The sequence below is a fragment of the Mustela nigripes genome, chromosome 6 (genome assembly GCF_022355385.1).
Source record: "Mustela nigripes isolate SB6536 chromosome 6, MUSNIG.SB6536, whole genome shotgun sequence".
Classification (NCBI taxonomy): Eukaryota; Metazoa; Chordata; class Mammalia; order Carnivora; family Mustelidae; genus Mustela; species Mustela nigripes.
In genome coordinates, this window is record NC_081562.1 from 68,886,996 (window position 1) to 68,907,098 (window position 20,103).

Consider the following 20,103-nt stretch of genomic DNA (forward strand, 5'->3'; position numbering starts at 1 on the left):
ATATTCGTCTGACTGTAAGTAAAATAGATGCATGACAACTATTTGTAAATTGATTTTTCTTGTCATTCTAAATCATCCTGAATAATAGAGTTGCTAGAGCTATCCCATTTTTGGAGTAATTATTTTCTTTCATAGAGCATTTGTGTCTTTTTGTTAATAATATGAGTACTTGCATCATTTTTTTTTTTGCGTAACACTTTCTTGTAAACCTTTTATGAAATTGTAAGATATATACATTTATCTAATGTATCTTCTATATCATTGCAGCCATTCTTACATGTATAATTCAGTGGCATTAAGTAAATTCACAATGTTGAACAACCAGTAGCTCTATTTCCAAAACCTTTGCATCATCCCAAACTGAAACCTGTGTCCATTAAACAATAGTTCTCAAATCCCCTCTCTCTTAGTCCTAGGTAACCTCTATTATACATTTTTGTCTCCATGATTTTACCTATTTGAGGTACCTCACATAAGTGGAATTATAGATATTTGGCTTTTTGTGTTTCTGGCATAAAATTTGGAATGTTCTTCCATGTTATAACACATAGAATTTCATTCCTTTTTATAACATATAGAATTGCATTCCTTTTTATGGCTGAATAATATTCCACTGTGTATATGTGTATATGTATTTTTTATATATATAATATATATACATTCTGCATTTTGGCTATTCTAAAAAATGCTGCAGTGAACATTTATATACAAGTATCTGACTTCCTGCTTTCAGTTATTTTGGTTATATATGTAGGAACAGAATTGCTGGATCATATGGGAATTCTATATTTAACTTTTCGAGAAACTGCCAAACGGTTGTTTACACTGGCTGTATCATTTTACATTCCTACCAGCAATGTATAAAGTTTCCAGTCTCTCCGCATCCTTGCTAATACTTGTCTTCCTTCTTTTTAAATTTTTTTATTTTTAATAATAACCATCCTAATGGGTGTGAAATGGTAGCTCCTTGTGGTTTTGATTTGCATTTCCCTAATGATGTGTTGAGCATCTTTTCATGTGTGTAATTAGCCATTTGTGTATCTCCTTTGGAGGAATCTGTTCGGGTCCTTTACCCAGTTTTGAATTGGGTTGTCTTTTAGTTGTTGGTTTGCATATGACACCTTTTTAAAAGTAAAAGGTGCACCATAATAATCCTGACTATGTTTCTCCCTTCTCAGGATTCCTACAGGAAACAAGTAGTAATTGATGGAGAAACCTGTCTGTTGGATATTCTCGACACAGCAGGTCAAGAGGAGTACAGTGCAATGAGGGACCAGTACATGAGGACTGGGGAGGGCTTTCTTTGTGTATTTGCCATAAATAATACTAAATCATTTGAAGATATTCACCATTATAGGTGGGTTTAAATTGAATATAATAAAATGACATTGAGGAGTAATTACATCTTTCACTTATTATGTCTTTGCTGCCTACCATGCATAAATTATCTAAACTGAATTTTAAAATAACAATGAGGTAGGTAATATATCCCTGTTTTACAAATAAAGTTCTCGAGGATTAGAGCAGTTGAGTAATTTGTTCCAGGTAGCATAGATAGTGGTGCTAGAATTGAATTCTAGGCTTGTTTAACTTCAAAACCTGTGCTCTTAACCACTGTACACTAGGGTCACAATGCTTTAAGCTAGAGCCATCATAAAAATGAAAACCATCAACAAAAATATGAAAAGGTAATGGAGGTACCACTCAGATAGCCTTAAAAATAATCAGGTATAGTGTAGAATTTCTTGAAACTGGATAAACATTGGCTTTAGATAGTTAAGAAAAACAATCTCTGAAGTTGTAAAAAAGATTGAAATATTAGAACAGTTACAGTTTGTAAAGAACAGGCAAATCTGCATAAAATTGACTTTTTAAAATCATTAATAGTATTAAATATAATTTATATTCTATGTCTTTGAGGGTTTACAGTTTTCGAAAAAGTACGTATTAAATATCCCATTCATTAGCTATGTTCTATAACAGTCAGTTAGCCTTGTTAAGAGGTGTAACATTCTAATACATTTCTTATAGCCCATTTTCTTTGTAGTCTATTAATAGAGAAAAAGAAATTTGAGTGGGTGACAGTATTCTTGTAGAATAGTAAATCGGTGTCAGTATGTTAAGCTATAAAGTTTTCTTAGCTATTAAGTAGAGAAACTGGGAATTTGGACCAGTTCTGACTCTATTGCCTACCTTTTATTCCCTGCTGTACTTTTGAAATTCACCTAAAATTGTGAAATAATATAATTTTACCCCAAATTTAGAGTTTATACACATCTTATTGAAAAAAATCAACATGTAGAAGGACTTTTAACAGAATAAACCTGTAATAATGTCAGCGTTACCCACATAGAAATCAGAGTCTTCCCACTTGGTGCTCTTTTTTTTAAGAGACATGTATGAAAATTATGTCAGTGTTGTAATCCATGTTTTTATAAAAACATCTTTAATTCTATACATGTACATTTAATAACATAGTATATGTTTCTAAGATTACAATTTTAAAAATTAGGCACAGCATATTTTTAGCCTAGAATTTTTTCAATATTTCCTGTTTTATCATTGTGACCTACCTGCATATGGACCTATTATATTGTAGTTTTACCATATATTTTGGTATTTCATCTTTTAAGAGACATAATAGAAGGAGAAGCAAGGAAAATTTGGTGTGGTTGGAAACTAGGAATTACATTAAATGTCTTCTTTCAGCTATATTTTAGAAGACGGAATTATGAACAAATTTTGAAAGGTATATTTTGTTACTAATATCTCTGCTATAACTTTTTCTTTCTCCCCAGAGAACAAATAAAAAGAGTTAAAGACTCTGAAGATGTACCTATGGTCCTAGTAGGAAATAAATGTGATTTGCCTTCTAGAACAGTAGACACAAAACAGGCTCAGGACTTAGCAAGAAGTTATGGAATTCCTTTTATTGAAACATCAGCAAAGACAAGACAGGTAAGTAAAATTTTAATAAATATGAATCTATTCCCTGTAAACTATATCAGATAATTTAATTTATAATTTGCTGACATATATTCTGTTAACATCATTCTGAGGGTTGGAAGGCAAGAACATTCATAAATGTACATACCTGATTTTGTAACTGTTACATCATTTAATGTAACTTAATTTTTCTTTCCAGAATGCTAATATAGAAAATAAGACAATGTTTATTTGGTAAATGTTCTCTTAAGGATATGAAAGGGCAGCGTTTTTTAATCCAGTGTCCATGGTATTACTTTTGGCTTTGGTTTCTTTCCACATTGAATATTTCTCTTCAGCCCAGCACATCTTACATTAAGCATTCAAGAAATGTAGGGATTTTTTTTTTTTAACTGTTATATTTATAAGGTCAAAGAACAGGGGAACAAATACTCATTTCCTATTTTAGAAGTGTTTTGAAAAGTATTATGTCATGTGTTTCTAGATTAAGTTTTATTGTATTTGAAGAATTCTATTTTGGTAGAATTTTTAAAAAAAATTTTTTATTAACATATATTATTTGTTTCAGGGGTATAGGTCCGTGATTCATCAGTCTTACACAATTCACAACTCTTCACCACAACACATATCCTCCCCAGTGTCTGTCACCCAGCCACCACATCCCCCTACGCCCTTTTGGTAGAGTTTTTTTAAAGAAAGATATATTTATTTTTGGAGAAAGTTTTCATTAAAGCAAAAGGATATTTAGAAAGCAAATAGGAATTCTCAGTTATTCATTTACTGTGTTCTGACAAAAATTAATGACATATTAACTCTGAATTTTGTTTAAAAAATTATCTTTATTTTTAAAAGCAACTTTTTTTTCTAGGTAAAACAATTTCAGTTGACATTATTTAACCTATTTGTATGAAATGAGAGTTTAACATATAGAAAAAATTCTAGAAGGAATACATAATGATATGATAGAATATAATTTTCATACACTAAGAAATTGATCAATTTATATTCCATACAAGATGAACATTTATTTTGGACTTTGGTAGTTACATGTACCTGTGAACCCAGAAAACCAATTTTGTGGAATTTAACTTCTGTAATGCTAGGAGATAAGAAAATTGATGAACAACTCGCTACATGTTTAAATTTATAAAAACAGGTATTCTGTAACTTTCACTGAATTTATAAAGGGGTAAAAATTTTAAAGTAAACCATCATTCAGCTAATGCTTATGTCTGTTTCACCAGTGGAAGACCGTATGCACTCCTTCCTGATTGTACAAATTTGACACACACTGAAGAAACAATGAATTCTATTTTAAGTTCTTTTGGAGGGATTAAAAGCTGAATTTCTGTAGTTTGATTATAGTACAAGTATCTCATTCCAAAACCTGATTTATAGGTTAAAGAAAGAAGTTGGTATACAGTACTTCACTTTACTTTAGAGGAATTAAGATTTCATTCAAATCCATTCCCAGGTCCAAGAGACTGGGGAGAGTTTGGGTTTTGTCTTCTTTTTGCTTGTCTTGTGTAACCGGACTGCTTGATTTCCCTTACAGAAGAGATACTCAGAAAACATGATTACAATATTTATAACTTTAATATAAAATACAAGGAACATTATTGAAAACATTTGTCAACATACTGCCTACTACTAAATCATACCAGTAACATTTTATTAATTTGCATTATTTGTAACTTTAAAAAAAAACTTTAAAAAAAAAAAAGGAAAGAAAACTGAGGTTTTGCCTAATGTGGTAAAGTGTTGCAAATGGAACAGGGCTTCTTATACTTAATATGCATATGAATAGACTAGGCCTCTTACTCAAATCCAGATTCTAGTCAGAGGGTTCAGGTTGGGACCTGATCCTCCATTTTTAACAGGCTCTCAGGTGATGCTGATTTTGATACATGGATCATACTTGGGGTAGAAAGACAAAAGATGACAGTAAAAAGGAGTTGTCTGTTATTCTGACAATGTTGCCCTCTATTTAAGAGCCTGAAATAGCTGTGTCTTCTTTCTTGTATAGTTGCTATCTAAGAAGTACTAGTTTATTCAGTGTTTGACATTAATGCTTTAATATACCACAGCATTCGTAATAATCAGAAGATTATCTGGATTCCTTTTAAAGTAGATTTTGTAGGTTTTATACAGTTTTGGGGGAGGGTTGGGAAAGTAAATGTAGTATGTATGATATGGAAGTGGATTAATTTAAAATTGCTTTGTAGACATTTATGTAAATCATCTAATTAAAATATAGAGTAATGTAAAGGAATACTTGTAGTACTTTATTTCTTCTAATGCTCAGCTTTTCTTAAAAGCTCTTTTATTTATATCTTTATATAATTTATTTTGCTAAGCTATAACTTAGATATTTTAGTTTCTGATCTTTGATTTCTTTTTATTTTATGGACTTGTTGATTTGCCTTTCAAAAGTTTATTCATCTTCTTCTGTTGAAATTAATTTGATATTTGCATGCTTTTGGAAGACTTTAAAGAGCTGTTCCAAGTAATTATGGAGATTGTGATAAATACAAATTTTCATAAATTTTACATTGCCAGTTTTTGTGAAAATTTGAAGCCCTATTTTCTGCAGAGTATTTTGTTACTTATCTGCTATTATTTCTTTGTTTTTTGAGCAAAATTAAATATGCATACTCTTGTTGAATTTTATCAGCAGTTACTTGTTTCATACCCTAAGTTTTAGTCTTGAGCATGAACTTAAAACCAAAACACCTAAAAGAATTTTTATATTAAGGTTGGTAGGGAAAAAAACATTCATTTAGAAGGAACAGACAATAAGTGTTTTTTTTTTTAATTAAGATTTTATTTATTTGATAGCACACAAGTAGGGGGAGCATGAAGGCAGAGAGAGAGGGAGAAGCAGTCTTTCCGCTGAGCAGGGAACTGTATGTGGGGCTCAGTCCCATCATGATCAGAGCCTAACTGACTGAGCCCAAACTTTGGGGAGCACAAGTGGTATCTGTTGGAGTTTTCTTTTTTTTTTCCTTATGACCCTTTAAAAATGGAAAAATTAGTCTTAGCTTTTGGCCAGTACAAAAAAATTGGCTGTGGCTACATTTGGCTTGTGGGCTGTAGTGTGCTGATCCCTGATTCTCTGGGGAACTGTACTGTTTGATTAGATGCTAGAAGTTAGGTCAGACTTTTGACTTAAATTTTACAGGCTAACAGTAGTAATTTTAAAATAAAAGTTACGTATTCTATGAAAGGGAAATAGTAGTTTTACTCTAGTACTTTTTAAGATAGGTTTGCAGAATATATATTTTATGAAATTACTTTGTAATTTTAAAAAGGCCATTATATGGGCTAGAATATAGTGAATTACATATTTTTTTACAATATTTTAGTCCACATCTGAAAAGCCAGAGTAACTTTATTTTCTGCTAGTATGCTTTATGTGGCCCCTATGTGCCAAGTATATAAAGACCTTACCTACTTCACATTTATCTGGGTAGTTTAGTAATTGCCAGATTTTTCTGGCCTCATTGGGCATGCAGTGTTGACAAAGACTATTGAAACCAAAACATTGACACCATGGTAATCAGCTGTGTGTTTTCCAGTCTGCTAAAATCAGAATTGGTGAGGGTTCAGGAAAGTGGATGACAAAAGCAGAATTCTAAGCATATCTGCTACTCCTAATTCAGCTTTTTTATTTTCTGGAGGTCTCAGTTTGAGCATTATATGTGAAAATTAGTTTTACAAATTTAAAAATGTTGAGTGATTAATTTCCTGGTTTTTGTTAATTTCTAGCTACTTAAAATTAGGTGTTAGAAGACCTCTATTACATTGTTTTGAAGCAAACCAAATAAAAAACCTCCTTATGTGCCATATTTCTGTTGGTTAGTAGTTGAGTTTATGTACAGGAGATAAATATTTTGAACTTTAGCTTTTTTATGAGCACCTGCTGTGTGCGGCAAGCATGACCTCCCAAGTTAGCGGTAGTGCTGCAGTTCAGTGTACCTGACATGAGCTGTGGTTTGGCAAGGTTTCTTGAGAAATTCACCAATACAGAATTCTTTTAAAGAATGCATCTAGTATCTCCCATTCCTGTCTCCCAAGAAAAGGCTAGTAGTCTTGTATCTGCCTATCTTGAAGTTTTGGAAGTGTTACTTCCTTGAAAGTGTTTTCAAGAATATTTTTTGTAATAAGCTTCTCAGTAGGAACTCATTTAGAGTGAAATTGTTTAGTGAAAGCATTATAGGCACCAGAACGTAGTATGGTGCTATTTGCTGACCATTTCTTTTCTGGTATGGAATGCCCTATTTCCTTAGTCTCATAAGTGTGTTTTCACATAATAGCTGAGCTGAAATTATTATCAGATCTCTTGATTTAAAAACAGTTTACACATATGAACTTGTACACTTTTGTTCCTACATATTTTCAGTTCTGAAAATTTAGTAAGTGATGTTTAAAAATGAATATATGTGGCAATAAGCCATATTCTCAAGAATAAATCATTGTGTGCCAGTTAAGAGCTCAGCAGCTGGATAAGAGGGTATTGAAAATCTGTTTCAGCTATACCTTGTCTTCAAAAATTACCTACACATTTTAGAGTTTGAAACCAGTGCTCTTCGGTAGTACCAGTGGCTTAAAGTGCAAACAAGGATAAATAATGTTCTCTTGATGTCGTATGACTTTTAAAGCATATTATCAAGAAATGAGAAGTAATTTAAGTCTGAGAAAATATAGTAAATAACTGACTCTTTAAAATCTAATATAATTTCCTCTTAGTAAAAATAAGAAATGACCAGAGTCACTTTGGAAGAACTATTTCTCAGTGTTAATTATCTTAGCCACTCAGGTCCTAATGCTGAATTCTTGGTGGTGGGTAGTAATCGCTTCTTTTTAATTATTGGCCTCCAGTTCTCTCTCTGCATTGCTGGAAACAAAAATCATATATTCTGTACTGGTGATGGGGATGCACACAACACTTAAAAAGTAGACCCATTCAAACTGATTTTAGAAACAAATTACAATCAAAATTTGCTTCTCCTAAATTGGTGGAGGACCAAAACCCTGTCCTCTGCCCCTAGCATGTTTTACTACTTCTCTTACTGACCTTGTAACTTTTTTAAAAATAGGAATAAGAGTTTACATTCTTTAAAAATATGAGCTTTTACCTGGTTTGTTTTATTTGTGTGTGTGTGTTTGTGTGTATGCACAAATATTAAGTGTGTGTGTATATATGTATTTTTTAATTTCTTGCATTGATTTTTTTAATTGAAAGAGTCATTTATGAAAATATCTTACTATCTTAAATGCCATCTCATACTTTACATCTTACATGTTATTTAATGAGGTAAATTATTTATCTTATGTAATGACAATTTCTAATATATAATTTTTAAGGGCTTAAAAATAAACCCTTTCCTCTTGAGAATGATAAATACAAAATACTAAAAATTTGTATACAGGCACAAGTGGGTATCTAACTTGAAGTACCAGTGTATTTAATAATTTCAGAAAATGGTTAGAAATCTTTATTTTATAGTTGACTTAGCTAGCTGGCTAGCTAGCTGAGTAAATTGATTCCATTAAAAAAGAGATGTAGATTTTTTTGGGCTATTACTAATTTTTATTAGATAGCCAAATAGAAATATATCACTGGATGGTTATAAATAACTTGAGATGTACATTTTAACATGTAAACAACATACTTATATGCCTATTAACTGAAACCTAATTTTATGAATTTTAAAGTTTTACTTCAAAGGTAAGCTACTGAACTCTACTGAAGCAGTACTTAATATATTCTTGAGATTTATAAAAATTAATATGTCCTAAAGAACTGATGTGCTTTTTTCCCCCTTAACTATTATTAAACACAATGAATATGTGATGAACTTCGACATGCAAAAATTGAACCTTAACAATTGGTTTACTTCAGTTAATATTTAAATAGCTAATTCTCTGTGCCTGATTAAATTTAAAACTACAAACCATATTTTTTATATATATTAGCTTTCCTAGGTACTGGGCCCATTTTGTCACATTTGGTTCATAAAAGGACTAATGTTACCAATCCCAGAGAGTTAAAATATGCGAATTCCCATATTAAGTAATACATTTTAAAAATTAAAAACAGATTAGGCTTAAAATTAAATGTATAATAAAATATACCAGCCTTCCTAAATACTTACATTTTCTTTTAGAAGAATAAACACAATTATTAATCTTTGAAATTAATCAGTACATGTAGATTAATATTTGTGTGTATTTATCTTTAGATGTAAGCTTCAACTTTTGGTGGTATGTTTTCTTAGACAAACTAGGAGCACAGTTAACTGACTACTATGTCCCCTTTGGCTACTGCTTACTTTTCTGGAATGGAAAAGACATTAAAAACTTCATGTCCATATGGCCATATATGATTGTGTTTGTCGTCATGCTTTCTTACTATGGCACTAAGCAAATGTCCCTTTTCTCCCTTTAGAGTATTTAAATTAGAATAGAAGGTATAAAGCCATTGTAATTGGATCCTGTTCTAAAAATTATTTTTAAGACTTCTTTCAAATAAGAAAACAAAATGCATTACTACTATTTTGTGTGTGTACTTTAAACAATTCATGGTGTTTTCATATTATGATAAATAGCCCTCATGTAGCATTTTTATTTAAATAATATAGCTGTCCACCCACCAAAATTCCTTCCAGTCTCAGCTCCACTTGTGGGCTCTAAAAATTGACTGGACTGTGTTTTAATTGAATATAGAGCTCAAGATTCCAGTCTCTTGACCCAACTTTATTTTGAGATATTGTGTGTGTGTGTGTGTGTGTGTTTTAACTTTACACATCCCTTTTGTACCATTTTTCTCCTCATTCCCCAGGTAGGGGAGGGTGGGAGAGGTAGGGCTGCTTATTTTTAATAAATCAAATAATTTAAATCTAACTTCAGGTTAAGCTTTGATTAATTCCATGATTAACAAACTAAAATGTTTGCATTAATTGATCCACAGATGCTAATATATGTGCTTAGGTTTTTCATAATCTCCCCTAATTGCTAATTAAAACTTTTTAAAAATTCTAATTCCATTATAAGAAATGATTTTAAAGAACAAACCAGGATTCAAGCCCATATTTTAAAGCTTCATCCCCAGTTTTATTCAATCTGATGTCTGTTTTAAAAAGAAATTCTCACGTAAAGGTCACAATTTCAAATTTCTTACACAAGGCTGTCCCAATAAATTAACATTACCAATGAAACAGACTTTAAAGAAGTTGTGTTTTACAATGCAGAGAGTGGAGGATGCTTTTTATACATTGGTGAGAGAGATCCGACAATACAGATTGAAAAAAATCAACAAAGAAGAAAAGACTCCTGGCTGTGTGAAAATTAAAAAATGCATTGTAATGTAATCTGGTAAGTTCAGCATATTAATTTTGGCAGAAAGCAGATGTCTTTCCAAGTTAACAAAGTAGCAACCACTTTAGAACTACCTAGGTATGGGGTTCTGTATTAAAAGATAAGAAATTGGTAGTTTGTTTCTATAATTAGTTCACTTATTTTTAATCTCATGTGTATAAATTATAATTGATGCAGTTTTGATAGCTGTAGACTACATTTGTCATCGGGTGTAGAAAAAAAAAAAAAGGAAACTGCGTAGAGTAGTAAGGTTGAGCGGTCCAGAAGGTGGGGAAGGGCCCACTCTCAAAATGTATTCTTTCTTTTGGACATTCTGCAAGCAAATACTTGTTCTGCCTGTGTTCTCTAACTCAGTGGCATCAGCATCACTTTTTTATCCAAGAAACCTGGAAGTCTTGGGATGACTCTGACTTCCCTCTTTTGCACTCCCATTGGGAGGCAACCACAAATTCCTTTGATGTTACATTTTGACTTTTATCACATTGTTAGTTCAGGTTCCTATCATCTCTTGCTGGGACTGTTATATCCTCTTATTTGGTTTACCTGTTGCTGCCTTTATTCACAGTGCAGCTGGAGAGATACAATTAAAAGAAATGTCGTTCCCTTTCTTTATGTCCAATCACTAACTTTCTGTTACCTATGGAATAAAATCTCAAACTTCATAGTATGTTATAGATGTTTTTTTTTAACATCTTCCTACCCTTCTAGCCTTTGGGCTTATCTCTAAAAAGTCCTTGAAGTTTTATTTTGTTGATTGGTTTTTTGTTGTTGTTGTTGTTTGTTTGTTTTTTGTTTTTTGTTGTTGTTGTTGTTTTGGTTTGGCTTGGTTTGGTTTGGTTCTTACATAAATAAACACCATGTTATTTCTTGCCTTCCCTTGAGTCTTGGCTGTTACTCTTGGTTGGAATGCCAGTACCTTTATCCATAGTCTTAATAATTAGCTAACATTTTTTTCATGATTCTTTATTCTCCAAGAATCTTTCTTTATAGCCCTAGACTAGGCATAGTGGCCTTCCTGTGTATTCCCAATATACTGTTCTTAACTGTTATATGCTTGCCATGTTAAATTGAAATAATCTCTTTTATGTTTGATTCCTATACAGTAGAATCGTAGCCAGAATCATGTATTTTTCAATCTTTGCGTGACGATGGCCTAACATGTGCTACCTGGCACATGGTAGCTGCCCATTTGAATTTATTGAGTGGAATTATCAAGTTTCCTTTTTAAGATTTATTTCTTTTAGAGAGTGTGCGCGTGCACTTTGGTGGGAGAGAGAGACTTTATGCTTAGCATGGAAGCCTGACATGGGGCTCCGTTTCATGACCCTGAGATCATGACCTGAGCTCAAATCAAGAGTTCGACTCTTAACTGACTCTTTTTTTTTTTTTTTTTAAGATTTTATTTATTTTTTTGACAGAGAGAAAGAACACACAAGTAGGCAGAGTGGCAGGCAGAGGGAGAGAGAAGCAGGCTCTTTGCTGAGCAAGGAGTCCGATGCGGGACTCGATCCTAGCACTCTAGGATCATAACCTGAGCCAAAGGCAGGTGTCCCTCTTATCTGACTCTTAACTCTTAACTGACTGAGCCACCCAGGTGCCCCAGTCTTCCTTTACCAACCAGCTCATATTAAATTTGGTCTTGCTCAAAAAAGATTTCACTCAGTAGTTTTTACTATGTGGATTTAAGGTCTAAGTAATCAGTGTATTTCCCAAAAGCATAAAATGTACTGAATAATAGGTTCAGTCCCAAAAGACAGATGCTATACTAATCAGCTAACCTCAGAAGAATAAATAAAGCATGACTGGCATTAATTTTTATTGAGATTTATGAACTCTTAATATTTTTTGAGTATCATTGTATAGAGCAATATCTTAATTTAGAAGTTCTGGTAAAATTTAATATTGCAATGCAATTTGAAAAGTTAAACATTTTTAATAGTAGCCATGAACAGATTTAGGTGATGGATTTTTTTAGTTTTCTCCTCCTATTTTCTTACTAGTAGGTGATTTTTAAAGTTTAGAATATTTAAGAATTTAGAATAAAGTAAGTTTTGCTCTTTTAACTTTTTTTAAAAACAAAGGTAGAAGCACATAGTCTTCTAAGATTTCTTATTTGTGACTATGTAGTGCGAGTGTCAAATAATTGGTGGGTATGATGTATTGAATCCTTGTTTCTTCTGGGCATGGATAGCATTTAAATTAAAAAGTGCACTTGGTAATACTTAAAATTTTAAATAAAAGTATTTTTTCAAAATTATTTTCACAGTAATATATACAAATTAGTTTTTCTTAGTTCTAAAATGGCTGGGTTTCAGCAAAATTACTGGGATAATGTTTTTGTCTTTCATGTGTATATGGAAATGACTACTTCCCATATGGAAAAAAGGAATTCAGTGCCCTGTTTTTACTAATTATAACCTATCCCTAATCATTGAAATTGTATAATTTTTTAAAAAAGATTTTATTATTTATTTGACAGAAATCACAAGTAGGCAGAGAGGCACGCAGAGGGAGAAGGGGAAGCAGGCTCCCCGCTGAGCAGAGTCCGATGCAGGGCTTGATCCCAGGACCCTGAGATCATGACCTGAACTGAAGGCAGAGGCTTAACCCACTGAGCCATCCCGGCGCCCCTGAAATTGTTTTTTACTAAGTTACATAAAAAAGAATACAGCATTGAGAAAGAATGCGATATTAACCTAAAGTATTTGTCAAAATCTTAGTGAAAGAAGGTAGTGTTAACAATTCTGTTTTCATTGTCTCCTAAACACTTTTATCTTGTTTTCACCTCAGAATGTGTCTTCTCTATATCCGTATCATGGTTTTCATTTTATCTGCTTCACTATTTTATTATCATTGACATTTTTCTTTATTATAAAAACAGTTGAAGTGGAATAGACTACATAAGCTTGTGTGTGGGATCAAAGGAAATTTGTGAAGGGTGGGGGAGTTGGACTAGATCCTCTTTTAAGATTCCATTACCATTCTAAGGATTTTTGATTATAATTAGTTGGGTTTGCTGAGCTATAAAATAAGTATTCTTTATTGTATCAGTGGAAGTTTCTCCTTTTTATATATTAAAAGGGCTAGCATGAAGGTTTTTCTATATTAAGTCTTGATTGTATTGCTGATAAACTACATTTTATCACTTTTCCTCTCCCCTTCCGGTAAAGGAGAGGCAGGTATGTGTCAGTAATGAATGTCAGAAAGTGGAGAAGATCAGTGAGTGCAGGTTGGGTGTTGTTGTTTTTTTTGTTTTTGTTTTTTTTTTAAAGATTTTATTTATTCATTTGACAGATATCACAAGTAGGCAGAAAAGCAGGCAGAGAGAGAGGAAGGGAAGCAGGCTCCCTGCTGAGCAGAGAGCCCAATACGGGGCTCAATCCCAGGACCCTGGGATCATGACCTGAACCGAAGGCAGAGGCTTTAACCCACTGAGCCACCCAGGCGCCCCGAGGTTGGGTGTTTTATTGGGGACTTTTTTCACTAGACTTCACACAAAAATTCTGGGTTTTATCCTATAACTATTTATTTACTTATTAAAAGCTTTTATTTTTTTCAAGATCTCTTTTGGGGGTGAGGGGCAGTAGGAGGGAGAGATATCCTCAGGTAGACTCCCTGCTGAGAGGAGAGCTCAGTGTGGGACTCATTTCCGGGACCCCAAGAGATGATGGCCTGAGCTGAAATCAAGAGTTGGATGCTTACCAACTGAGCCATCCAGGCACCCCTTAGTGAGAGAGAGAGCACATGGGTGTGCAGGGGTGTGCTGGGGAAGGGCAGAGGGAGAGAATCTCAAGCATACTCTGCTCTCAGCATGGAGCTGGTAATGGGGCTTGATCTTGCGAGCCAGAATCAAGAATTGATTGCTTAACCGACTGAGCCACCCAGCACCCCTACAACTGTTTATTTAAACCTAAGCAAGCATGTCATTCCTACTCTGTGTTTCTTTAGAAATATTGATAATGTTCTTATTTTTAGATCTATTGTGAAAATTAGTTAAATGTAACTTGAATGAAAATGCCCTGAATTAATTTTATTATATTGAAATATTAGTTGTAAATTATCTTAGTAGCACAGTAAAGGAGAAATCCTATATAATTGTTAAATTTTTTAATTATGTTCAACATAATGTAACTTAATGAATGTATTTATATGAATATTTAACAGAAGTGGTTGAAATGAGAAAAAAACCAATTTTCATTGTTCTTAAAGTGGTTCAATCTAGACAACCTTATTTACTGGGTATTTGTTCTTAGGACTCCCTCTAGTGTCTGTTTAAAAGCATCATTAGGTTAACAGGCTTAAGAATAATTACTATTCTGTAGAACAGATTTTAAGATACATAGAGGATCATACTTTTTTAAATTTTTTCTTTTCTCCTTTTTTTAAAAATTTTGTTTTTATATTTAATCTACTTTTTAATGGGGTCATGACAGGAATTGACTTTTATAATCTTGTATAATTTCAGCATTGCAGGGTTAAAATCTCCAGTTCTGTTACCACTTTCAGAGTGTCATTTTCCACCTGAAAATTATTAGGTCAAAAATTATTCTGACTTGAAATCACCCAGTACTTATTTATATACCTTGCTTTGATCATGAATAGATGTACCAAAATAACCAAATGGAAATTTCTTTGAAGAAATAGCATTTGCCTTTATATGGCAAACTCCTGGATACATACATAATATATTAAACAGAAACTAAAACAATAAGTAAAAGAGAATGTACTCCAATATTACTCAAATATATTATTTGAAAACTGAAAGGATATTTGAATACTGTTTACTTCCTGGGGATTATTTACATCTAATGGATTTAAGTAAGAATTGAACCCAGAGCTCAAATATTGTTACTGAATATTTATGAAAGTAATATATACTTGCATGGCTTATATTAATATCTAGAAACTCTGGGATGTTTACACATAGAAAAACACAAAAATACATTTGGATTTTGGTGACCAAAGGTGCCAGTATGGACAGATGAGTAGCAAAGTAAGTTCTGGGAAAAAGTTATTTGTTCAGCTTATGTAAGATTGTGTACATTGATTGTCCTTGCCTTTTGTGAGAAATAGTGTTCCTAGTTATGATATTGATGAAATAGTCAGGAAGAAGACATTATAAGAATCCTAAAAGTCTGATACATATTCAGTTGCCTAAGGAGAGATGTAAAGTGTTCTTATTCTTTATCAGTATTAGAGTTTCCAGTAGTCATAGTCCTTTCTGTTTATCTGTACACCTCAAGCCATTATATATACCCACATTTTAATACTTGTTATGTGTTTCAGGGTGTTGATGATGCCTTCTATACATTAGTTCGAGAAATTCGAAAACATAAAGAAAAGATGAGCAAAGATGGTAAAAAGAAGAAAAAGAAGTCAAAGACAAAGTGTATAATTATGTAAATACAATTTGTACTTTTTTCTTAAGGCATACTTAAGTAAAAGTGGTAATTTTTGTACATTACACTAAATTATTAGCATTTGTTTTAGCATTACCTAATTTTCTGCTCCATCCAAACTGTTAGCTTTTATCTTGAATGCTTATTTTAAAATGACAGTGGAAACTTTTTTTTCCTCTAAGTGCCAGTATTCCCTGAGTTTTGGTTTTTGAACTAGCAATGCCTGTGAAAAAGAAACTGAATACCTGAGATTTCTGTCTTGGGATTTTTGGTGCATGCAGTTGATTACTTCCTATTTTTCTTACCAATTGTGAACTTTGGTGTGAAACAAAATAATGAAGCTTTTGAATCATCCCTATTCTGTGTTTTATCTAGTCATATACATGGATTAATTACTAATTATAACTTCAGTTGAGATTTCATGATGGGTTTTACTGAAACATTGAGGGAACATGAATTTATGGACTTCTTATAGATTCATCTTACAGGTATAATGTCCTATAGTTTCAGTCACCCTTAATGAATGTAAAGTTACACTGTTCACAAAGGTTTTCTCCATCTTTTCACTGCTATTTGTCATAGTCACACTCCCAAAAATACTATATTTTTTCTATAAAAAGGGAAAAAATGGAAAAAAAATACAAGGCAATGGAAAATATTAAAAGGCATTTACTTTCCATATTAGATAAATTCCTCTAATACTCTGAATAGCTTTTCCTATTAAGGCAGACCCAGTATGTAATGAGGATTATAGCAACCATTTGGGGGCTATATTTACATGCTACTAAATTTTTGTATTAATTGAAAAAATTTTAATGTGTATAAAAATTCCCATAGGAATTAAATAGAGTCTCCCTGTGTCAGATTGCTCTTTCTTAGCATAACTTTAAATCTTTTCTTGATCTTCGGTCTTAGAAAATAGTTTTAATTCTGCTAGTGACATTAAAGATTATTTGGGCCAATTAGCTTTGGTAGATGTTAAAGAGACCAAGGTTGCAAGGCCAGGCCTTGTGTGAACCTTTGAGCTTCATTAAGATTTCATGGTATGGACTGCATCCCTGTGGTCCCCAGTGTTGCCATGTGTTGGGTAGTGAAAAGTGAGAGCGAGGAGAGTTTGGATAAGATGCATCCTCACTATGTGGTAGTCCTACGGACATATCAGGAACATCATTTTTGTTTAAAAAAAAAAAACCACAATAGAATTTTTTTTAAAGCATTATTTCAAATAAGATTTTGGGGTAGGGGATGGCAAGACTTTAATTTTTTTAAACAGTGATGTGAAAAAGTTTCCAAAGCTTTAGTATGGTTAGTTCTCAACACTGGCTTAAGTAATATTTCATACACACTTTACAAGTATGGTCCATATTTAAGAATAACTAATGCTTAAATAATAAATTAATAACAGTGATTCTTTCAGTGCATTTAAAATGCATTTTTAAATATCTGAAGTGAGATGGTGTGTTGAGGTGAAAATATCACTGGACTAGGAAGAAGGTGACTTAGATTCTAGTTACATGTCTTTTACAGCTTCAGTTTTGGGCAAATCACTTGCTATCCATTTCTTCATGTTAAAATAAGTCATCTCAAAGGCTATAGCTAGCATTACAACTATGTGATTTACATTCAGTTTACATAAGGATATATCTATTTGTCAGTGTCAGCACAATCTGTAACTTTTTACCTGTGTTTTACCTGTGTTCTAGCGCCAGTCTTAGACAAAGTTGTGCAAGAGGTGAAGTTTATTTTTGAGTTTCTGTTCTCCAGTAGCAGTACTCCTTTCCCATATTAGTGTCATCTTGCCTGCCTACCCTTCTATATGCCCCGTGACTTGATACTTTTTCTTTTAATACTTCTAATTCCCCTAACCTCAAAATTTATTGCTGCTTTAGATATCTCCATGAAGGCTTCCCATCAAGTCACATTAGTCAGGCTCAACATAACCTGACAGTTACTGAGGTAGGGTTTGACCTAATAGCTAATTTTCAGGTGGTAGCTATAGCAATTTAATTTTGATCCTTTGAACATCATCTCTTTGCTACCTGGTCCACTAATGACTAAATAGGAAAAGTAGGAATTTTCATACCTGCTATGAAAAGACAGACCTTATCCAGTAGAATTTAATAAATTCATAAATACTGAAGGATTTCCTTAGATAATCTAAAACTAGGACTAGCCCTGGAAACAGTGATACATTCCATTATTTTCGTAAGTAAAATCTTACAATGAAAAATACTTTAAAACTTAATATAAAGCTTACTTTTTACTGGAATTCATATGTCCACCCAATATTTGAGTGCCTATTGGATGCCAGGTACTACACAAGGCACTGGGGATATTACGGTATTTGCAGTGAGGGACATAATCCCTATCCTTAAGTAGTGCTGATATTTTAGAGAGCAGTCTGTAATATCTTAGTGAGGCATTTGGCACATGACCCAGAGATAATATAATGCATATATTAGTTTTGCAAAGAAGTGATATGGTCTCTAAGGTTTCTTCCAGTTCTAAAATAATTGTTTTGCTCTGATTCCAATAAAGCTGTTTAATCAAGCTACTTTATATAAATCACTTTCCTTCATTATTTTAAAGGAGTAAACTTAACTATAATGTTTTTTATTTGGGATAATTATGTGATTTTCTTGGGACAGTTGCAGTACACATTAAATCATGTCAGATGATAACATTAAAATTCCCAAGTGTGTAATATTCTAGTTGGTCTCTTTGTATCATAATTAAAATAGACTTAAATATTGAATTCAAAATAGTTTTATTTATCTGGGTATGAATAAACAGATGCCTGAACTAATTTACAGAAAAGGAAATAACTGTGTAAAAATCAGTCCAATTTCTGAAATGCTATGCTAAACTACATGTTTATGGGACATTATCTAGATAGGGTGTTAAGACTTTATATAGTACTTGCTCTTGTTTCTATACAAGAGAAAGAAATGGCCATACTTCAGGAATTGCAGTGCATAACTGAGGGATTTTTAGGACTCTTCAATTTTTTGATGTAGCTGGGCAGCTTTTTTAGGCAGTGGTAATTATCCTTTATTATGTGAATTTTGAATGGCTTGACAAAAGGTTTGTTTTTGTAGAGATTTTAAAAGGGGAGCGATAATCCTAGAAAGAAATATTATGTAATTATTACGGCCTTAAAGATAAGAACCCTTGGAGTTGAAAAAATTGCTAAAATTACATAGTTTTAGACATTAATTGTTTGTGGAAGAATGTAGCAGAAGTATGTAGTATAATTTGAGTGAATATTCCCAATTAGGAATTCTAGGTTCTATTTTAACTGAGTCACACTGCATAGGAATTTAGAACCTAACTTACAGGTTATCAAAATCTTTGCCACCATTGCACAATTTTGTCCTAATATATATAGAAACTTCGTGAGGCATGTTCAGTTGCAGTTTGCACAAGTTCATCTCATTTGTGTTCAGTGACTTTTTTCTTCTAATCATATTTTTCCAAACAATACACATTGTTTTTTGGTAGGCAATAAAAACTGTCATTTCCATTGTTAAAAAGTAATTTCTTGATAACTGTATTAATGGTTTTTAAAAAAGCCATCAGTTACTTTAAAACTGAATTTATATTTAATAACTTCTGTGTTAGTATTGGGTAGCATGAAATCTGCATTGAAAAATTGAACAGCATACAACTGGTAGCTGTAAATTCCTTCATAAAATGAAAATTATTTCTTCCTAAAGATATATTTACATCAGTTCTTGAAGAATATTCATTAACAAGATTAATAATTCTTTTAGTTTAATAGTTTTAAGTGCCTGTTTGGGATGATGATAGGCAATTTAGATGAATTTAGGAACAAAGTTCCTACTTGCAGAAATGTCCATTACAAAGGGTCCCCCTCCCCATAGTGCTAAATGGGTTATGTAATGTTTTATCCAGAAGTTTCCAGTTCCACTGTCTTGTGTTTTCATGTTGAAAATACTTTTGCATTTTTCCTTTGAGTGCCAATTTCTTACTAGTACTATTTCTTAATGTAACATGTTTACCTGGAATGTATTTTAACTATTTTTGTATAGTGTAAACTGAAACATGCACATTTTGTACATTGTGCTTTTTTTTGTGGGACATATGCAGTGTGATCCAGTTGTTTTCCATCATTTGGTTGCGCTGACCTAGGAATGTTGGTCATATCAAACATTAAATTTAAAAATGACCACTCTTTTAATTAAAATTAACTTTTAAATGTTTATAGGAGTATGTGCTGTGAAGTGATCTGAAATTTGTAATATTTTTGTCATGAACTGTACTGCTCCTAATTATTGTAATGTAATAAAAATAGTTATGGTGACTATGATCGTGTGTACTTCTTGACAGAAATTTGAAACATTTGCCTCAAAGTTGA

General features: G+C 32.4%; 1 protein-coding gene across 4 annotated transcripts in view; it reads left to right on the forward strand.

The window, feature by feature from the left end:
- KRAS (KRAS proto-oncogene, GTPase) overlaps positions 1-20,055 on the forward strand; it is a 39,077-nt gene extending 19,022 nt beyond the window's left edge. For 2 of the 4 annotated variants that reach the window (XM_059402780.1, XM_059402777.1), the window contains exons 3-6: positions 1,179-1,357; positions 2,799-2,958; positions 10,200-10,323; positions 15,613-15,702. In XM_059402780.1, coding sequence (XP_059258763.1) covers positions 1,179-1,357; positions 2,799-2,958; positions 10,200-10,319 — 459 coding nt within the window. In that variant the 3' untranslated portion in view covers positions 10,320-10,323; positions 15,613-15,702. Of the gene's footprint in view, positions 1-1,178; positions 1,358-2,798; positions 2,959-10,199; positions 10,324-13,263; positions 13,265-15,612 lie in introns of all 4 variants that reach the window. The other 2 variants (XM_059402781.1, XM_059402778.1) reach the window with 2 other exon arrangements.
- The last annotated feature ends 48 nt before the right edge of the window (positions 20,056-20,103 follow it).